The 7477-nt window shown below is 58.8% G+C and overlaps 1 protein-coding gene across 3 annotated transcripts in view; it reads right to left on the reverse strand.

Moving 5' to 3' along the window:
* The window catches only part of KLHL22 (kelch like family member 22), a 24843-nt gene that overhangs the window by 8322 nt on the left and 9044 nt on the right, over positions 1 to 7477 (reverse strand). For all 3 annotated transcript variants that reach the window (XM_024763882.1, XM_024763884.1, XM_024763885.1), the window contains 2 exons: positions 6579 to 7297; positions 2082 to 2274 (listed from right to left, as the gene is read on the reverse strand). In XM_024763882.1, the coding sequence (XP_024619650.1) occupies positions 2082 to 2274; positions 6579 to 7297 (912 nt within the window). The remainder of the gene's footprint in view (positions 1 to 2081; positions 2275 to 6578; positions 7298 to 7477) is intronic.

Here is a 7477-nt window from a genome sequence, read left to right on the forward strand (position 1 = left end):
CCCCTGCTACAGGCTCTGCAGACACCCTGAAGGCCTCTGCAGTGGCTGCACACCCACATCTCCAGACCCATGGGCCCCCTGCCTCTCTGCTCCTCCTCTGGCCTGGCACCGCCCCTGCTCCTGAGCGGATCACCCCGCCCATGGCTAGCACCCCCCATCTCCATCTCCAGGCTGACATTCCCCGAGCCTGGCTTCCAACCGGATGTCTCCAGCATCTCATGTTTGTCACTTTCCACATGGAGCCCCTCCTTTCCTGTTCACTCCCGAGCTCACCTGTGCTCTGAGAGAGCGGCCTAGCCACCACACAGCTGCTCACACGGGTGGCCTGGGAGTCTCCATGGCCTCTCATTCCTAACCCATCAGCAAGTCTGGTCAGTTTACCTCCAAGCGACACGTCGAATCTGCCCGTCTCCCTCGTCCCCCACAGCCTCCACCACAGCCCACACCAGCCTCGCCTCTGTCCTGATCACCCAAGTGCCCTGGCCCTGCTCCCCTAACACCCTCTCTTCACATGCATTCCCCATGCTTCCCCTCTTCCTCCCGGCCTGGAAGGTCCTTCCTGCCTCTCCCAATGGCTGCCTGTCTTCCGTGGACCTGGTCTCACTGACATCTCCTCAGACGGACCCTCCCCAAACAGTCCAGCAAGGTCCATCCTGCCGAAGCCCCTCCTTAAGCACCACTCAGCTCGGCCCTCAAGGTCCTTTACTCATCTGTTCAGTGGTTGAGAGTGGTCTCTCCCACTAAGTTGCAAACACCATGGGAGGACCTTGGTCACTTTTTATCACCACTGGATCCCCAGGACTTGGTATCCAGAAGGTGCTTAATAAATAGCTGCTGAAGGAACGAACGGATGAAGGAAGTTAGGAACCTGGACACCAGGGAGAAGCTGGCTGAAGGCTGAGGTTGCCCCTCTGTGGCTACGCTGAGAAGTGCAGCCTCCCCGCCGTCCAAAGAGCCCCTGGAGCCCCTCCCCCACTCCCCTCCAGGACAGAGCTCAGGATCCACCACCGCCCACTAGGTCTCAAGGACCCCTGGTCTTTCCCAAGAAAAACCTGCCCTCTTCTGAACAGGCAGGGAGTGCCCTCCAGAGGGGCTTCCTCCCCAAAGAGGCCAAGGAGCAGGGGGCAGGCTGGCTTTCCCTGCCTGGGAGGAACTGCGGTGGGAGCCCCGGGCCTTCCTTGGAGCTTCACGGACTGTGGAGAGGAGCTGGGCCCATCAGGGAGACCCCTGGGCTCCTGAAGTTGGAGTCTAAGGCCCTGGGGCTCACGAAAGGGTGACAGGTAAGGAGGGGAAAGGAGGGGAGGGGAGGAAAGAGGGTCAGGGAGGTAGTAGCTCCTGCCAAGGCCTCGGGGCCGGTGCAGCGGAGCCCGGAGGAGAACCATCTTCTCTGCTGGGGGAGTCAGGGTGCCCAGCGGTGCTCACAGGCACTGGCACCCAAGGTGCAGCAGGGACCAGCAAGGCCCCCTCTTGCCCTGGGGTCTCATGTCTGGTTTGGGGGCCAGGGTCTCAGCACCGCAAGCCCATAAGGTGAGAGAGGTACCCCCATTAAAGCATCACTTTTGCACAATGAACGTATTTTTCACATCTTCAAGCTGGAACAAACCAAAGTATTGTGTAGGAAACACATGATTTAAAAAAACAAACCAACATGTAAAATATAACTTCTAAAGTGTTTCTGGCTTCTTGAAGACCCCGTCCTTGGTGGGGGGTTGGGGGGAGGTCTGAGGCCACTGGGCCCTGCCTCCTGCATCCCTCAGGTTTGACAACTTGTTCCAGCTCATCTCAGCTGTGCTGAGGAAGAGAAGGGGAAGGCTTCTGTCCACATTTGACTGCAGGGTTAAAGCAGCTACCTGGGCCAAGGTAGCAAGACCCAGACGGGGGTGGAATTCTGGGGAAGGGGGTCTCTCCTGAGGCTGCTGGCTCAATCTCAGGAGTCCCCCACCCCAATCTTAGGGCACAGTCCAAGGAGGGAAGAGGCCTCTGATAATCGGCCGGTCTCCCTGGCCGTGCCTCCCACTCCCTCCACACAGCCCAGGAAGCAATGCAGCCGAAGAAGGGCCCCATGGGAGGGGTTTCCTTACCTCCCTCTTGAGCGGGGCCACATAGGCCCAGGAGTTGGTGGCAGGGTCGTAGCGCTCCACAGTGGTCAGGTCATTGTGGTAGTCGCGGCCAGCCACCGCGTAGATGTACTTGCCCACAACACACACGCACAGGTCGGCGTGCTCCTGCTGCAGCGACTGGATCTGGAACCATCGGTTGTGCCTCGGGTCGTACCTTGTGGGGACAGAGGACAGCATGTCACCAAGCAGCCCCTCCCCTAGCACCCCCTCCCCCAGCCTGGAGGGTGGGGCCCGGAGCCTCCTGGGTTTCCGCCCACAGCGCCAGGCCCTCCAGGTGTGACCTCACGGTGGTTTCTAGACCCTCCACTGTCCACTCCAAGCTGCCCAATGGCTGTTCCTACAACCACCTCGATCTCACCTGTCTCACGTCAAAATCCCCATGGCCCTGCTCTCAATCATGAACGCCCCCAATTATGGCCTCTCGACTGGACGACTGGGCACAACAGCCTCCAGGCCTCCAGCCAGCACTCCCTCAGGCTGGTCGCCAGGCTCCTATCACAGCCCACCTGACCCCCATCCCCCACTGCCTGTGCATCTCCTATGTGCAGTTCCCGCCCTCCCCAGTGGGATTCCAGGACAGAGGCCCGCGAAGAGGGGAGGGGAGAGAAGCCCACCTCTGCTGAGCCCAGCACCATCACCAAAGCTCGCTCTCCTGACGTTGGGCCACCTCCATGCCCCTTTCAAGGGGACGCAGCTGTCCCTGTCACAGCCCTGCCTTCACCTCACCCCATCAACCTTCGTAAAAGAGTCTAACCCCCATGCGACAGCTTCCTCTATGCCCCCAGCATGGAGCTGCTCCTCCCCCCAGCCCTGCCCTCTCCTGCCTCCAAAGGGCTTCACTTTTCAGCCCGGTCTTCTCAGCCACTCCAGGACAGCCCACGGCCACCCCACGTTCTCTCCTCACACTGTTAATGCCCGTTGCCACCTCCAGCTGGTTGCTCACTGGTCCCACGTGGACCCCCGGGCTCCCTACATCCCACCCCTCGCTCACCAGCCAAGCCCCTGCTCACACCCAAATCCTCACATGCCTGAGCCCAGCAGCTGAGGCCCTTCAAAGCCCAGACACAGCCCCTGCCCCATCTCTCCAGGCCCCAGGCCTGGCACCCTGCTAGGCATGAGGCCAGTGTGCTATTTGAGTGGACACAGGTGACCACAGAGCCTCAAGGGCCAGGCCCGTGAGCCCGAGGTCCCAAGCCCACTCATCCCCTACTGCGTCCACTCTTCCCCTGGCTCCCCACTAACCCCGCCCCCAACTCTGGCACCGGCAGCTGAGCGTCGGCCTCTGGAGCCCCCTCACTCCATGCATGGCCCCTGCACACTTACAGCCTCTCTCTGATAAGTGTTTAATTCTCCACCATAAGACCAGCTCCGAAGCAGACAGTTTTCTTTGGCCTGTGCCAGACGCCCCCATTTCAGCTTTCACCCCCAAAACAAGTTACGTGCACTCGACAGCCGCTTCTTCCCGCCACAGCCCCTCCCTGCCAGCCGAGAATACAGGAAACGGGCCAAGGGAGAGAGAGGACAGGCACCTGGGCCACGCAGACCCAGGTCTGGGCATATCTGGCCATCAGTTTTACTGTCCCGACGTTCACTCAGCTCCACACCCATGGGGTTATGCTGCCTGCCTAGAAAAGCTACCATGAGGGATCACGAGGGTCAAGTCATGTGACAAGGGTTCCTTAAAGGACCGTGGTCCATGTCTGTCTTCCCAGACCTGGTGGCGCACCTGGCTCAGGGCAGATCACACACTGTCCGCTCAGGGAAGGGAAGGAGGGGTGAGGTCACCAGTGGTGGAATCACTCAACAAACATCACTGCCCCCAACATGGACCAGCCATGGCTCTTGGCGCTGGCACCCAGGGCCCCCTTTTCCACTGTAGGTTGGGAAACAGGCCAAAGGGAGCAGAGTAGCCAAGTCTCCACTTAAGGACAGGTGCCGGGAAGGAGGAGTGACAGAAGGAGAGAGCAGGGCCGGGAGGGCGCCTGAGAACGAGTGACCGGGCCCTGCCAGGTGGAGGTCCAGCTGGGACAGGCAGCCCAGGGCAGGAAGGCGCCTACCAAAGCCTTCCTGTGCACAAAGCTTGTTCACATTTCACATGCGTCTCTTCTGCCCCATTTTCACCAGGGAGACGAGTCCCTCCAGATGCTTCCTCTGGCCTCCTGCCCTCACAGCACCCTGGGCTGGGTTCATCTGGATTTGCGGTGTCAGTTAAGGAAACACACACACAAACACATACATACAGACACCACATCAATAATTCAGACATAACCACAGTTTTGCTGATTTCTTATCTCTCCACCATGTTCTGTATCCCACATTTTCCTCTTTATTGGTTTAATTTTCCACTTTGTCAGAATAAGTCCTCAAGTAATATTTTTTTCCTAATAGAAATAAACTAAACCATTGCATATAAGGATTCAAATCCTTCAGTCACTTTAATGCTGACTCTGGACCATCCTACTGCAAACTCACAGGCGAAACCTAGGGTTGGCATGAGAATGTTCTGAGGCCTTATTAAACTCAGTGATTGCTCTCACGTGTTTCCATGACTTAAGCCTTCCCATGATTATTGATGAAGTCCATTACAGTTAGGAACATTTTTTGAAACATACTGTAAAATATTAATAGCCCTGAAAATGCCTAAGGACAAAAACAAGTTATCACTCTATGTAGGGTCGGGGCATGTGGCAACATGGACTGGCCACCACCGGGTAAGGGTGCAGAGCTGCAGCTGTGGGAAGGTGCCCTAGTCACGTGGGCAACACAGACGCAATCAAGGAAAGAAAAGAGAAGTGTCATAGCTCGGAGGCAACGTGCTCTGACAGAGCTACCTTTTCACACGCTACAACCTGTTAAGTCCCTAACTCCTCAAAACGCAAATGCTAATTTACTGCAAAATCTTGTTTTCTTATATTCTGACAGCCTGTAGATTCTAAGGGCGGTGAACTGAGAGGAAAGGGCAGAGAACCAGACTCTTAACTCAAATTAAGATCCACCTGGCAGTGTGAAGAGTCCACCAGGAGATGAATGAAACTTTCACTCCGTAGAGATGAGACCCCGGGGTCTCCCCACAGCTCACCAGCCGCTCCGCACTGCAGCCTGCCCGGCAGGTCTCCCTGACCCCGCCTCCAACAGTGACCCAACCTCTGAGTGGAGTCTGAGGCTGTGGTTGTCAATCACGGAGGCTGACACCAGCACCTTCCAGAGTTCTGGTGGGTCTCACAGCACATGTTCACAAAAGGGAAACAGACCGGGTTTGAGAGACAGAGGTCAGCAGCTCATGACAGGACAGACTCTAGAGTGTCTGCTTTGAAGATCTGGCCTTGGCCCTCCAGCTGGAAGTGGCAGCCCTTTGAGGCCTGGCAGGAGGGAGGCCTGAACCTGGGACTGCCACCACCCCCACGCCCCCCGAGTACGCGTCAGGTCAGGGAGACGATGAAGGCATGGTTTCCTCCCTTCTGAACTGGGCCCCCTCCCGTTTGACCACAAAGAGCTGCCAAGCTCTGGGTCTCACCAGTTTGACAAAAGTGATCACTTCCTGGGGTGGGGAGAGCAGAGGAGGTCGACGGACGGGGGTCTCCTCCTGGCTTGGGGTCCCCAGGCTCCCATCCAAGGGGCACGGCCAGGCCTGACCCCACCCTCAAGACGGAGCAGGAACAGGAACGCAGTTGGCTTCAGCTCACCGCTGCCACAGCTGGCAACCCCTCTCTCTCTGCAGTGCCATCTTTCAGCTTGTGGGGGGCAGAAACTTCCCCCAGGCACCAGACCTTAAGATCAAACCAAAGTACAGGGGAGGGGGCCCTAGAAACCTCCTGGAAGTGGAGGCCGTGGAGATTTGCCCCACTTTCCTTGCTCTGACCAATGAAATGGATTTGTGGGATCCCAGCCTCGCAGACTGACAGAAACCATGGCCTCCCCTGGGGCCTCACACCCAGCACATGGCTGATGACAGGGCCTAGGGGCTGGGGGGTGGGAGGAATTTGGTCTGAGGTTCAGCACTGCCTGTGGGCCTTCCCTGCCCCCCAGGCTGAGGACTGTGCACTCAGGGGAGCAGGGCGACAGGAAGCCACCCTCCACCAGGAGCCTGTGCGGTTACGAGGGCAGAGCTAAGTGGATAGGTGAGGGGAAGCTGGGACCAGGGGTGTGAGAGCAGAGAGAGGCAAGGTGGCCATGCTCCCAGGCCTGGTCCCCTCCTTCCTGCCACAACACCCCATCCCAGCCCTCACCCACAAGATGGTGGGGTGTGCTGAGGGGCGAGGGGGTTTCTGAGGAGGGGGGACAAGAGCGGGAGGGGGCATCACGGGCCCCCTTCCTCATCTCACCGCCATCCATGTTCTTCCCATCAACCTGCGCCCACAGAACGGGCGCAGACCTGTTCAAGAGGATGACTGCGTTGGCCAGTGGCACGTGCCTGGCAGAAGCCACCCTCTGGGCAGCCACCCGGCCGAGGGCCCCTACCTCCAGCAGCGGGACTCAGCGCGGAAGCCCTGGACATTGTTGTCCCCTCCAATCAGGTACACGAAGTTGTTGAGCACGGCGATGCCCTGGTTGGACATGCGGGGCGCCAGGGAGGCGGTGAAGTGCTTCCACTCCCCCAGCAGCGGGTTCAGGTACTTGGCCTGGTCGCTGAGGACAGTGGACGGCGTGGAGTGGATGCCCCCGAAGCCCACGACGCACTGGAAGTCCGAGCGCAGCTCGGTTTGTGGGCCCTGCAGGCTGGGCTGCAGGCTCTCGTTCCGGTGGTACATGAGGGCTTCAGCCACTGTGTCCCTCAGGGGGCTGGGGTCCAGCTTGTCGTGCAGCCGCTGCAGGACCTCGGCTTCCATGAGGGGGAAGCGCACGGTCTCCAGGAGCTTGGGTGGCTCATGCAGCGGGAGCCGGTCAGCCTGCACCTGCTCCGGAGGGTAGTGGTAGAGCAGGGCACCCTCATACACCTCCGTCTCGCAGGACACCTCCAGGCGGTTGCTGCTCAGGAGGGCATACACCTTCTCCAGGGGCAGCTGGCGGTACTTGTCAGTCCGCGAGAAGGCCACGAAGTTCTTGAGGATGTAGGCGTCCAGCTGCTCGGTCAGGCGGCTCAGGTCAAAGAGCTCGGCCAGCCGGTAGACGTCAAGGATGTTGTCCTCATCCACCCAGGGCGTGAGGAAGTCACAGCAGAAGTGGATGATCTCGGGGATCTGTAAACAGAACACATACATTCAAGCCCAGGCAAAGCGTCTGGGTGCAGGACCTAGCGCGGAGGTGCGGGTGGGGCTCACAGGCTCCGCCGGCCCCACTCCCGGCCACACTGGACACGCCCGGGGCTCACAGCATTTCGGGGCTTTTCTTTTTTTTTTTTTTTTTTTTTTTTTTCATTT

The sequence above is a fragment of the Neophocaena asiaeorientalis genome, unplaced genomic scaffold (assembly GCF_003031525.2).
Source record: "Neophocaena asiaeorientalis asiaeorientalis breed wild unplaced genomic scaffold, Neophocaena_asiaeorientalis_V1.1 scaffold110, whole genome shotgun sequence".
In the NCBI taxonomy this organism is placed as follows: domain Eukaryota; kingdom Metazoa; phylum Chordata; class Mammalia; order Artiodactyla; family Phocoenidae; genus Neophocaena; species Neophocaena asiaeorientalis.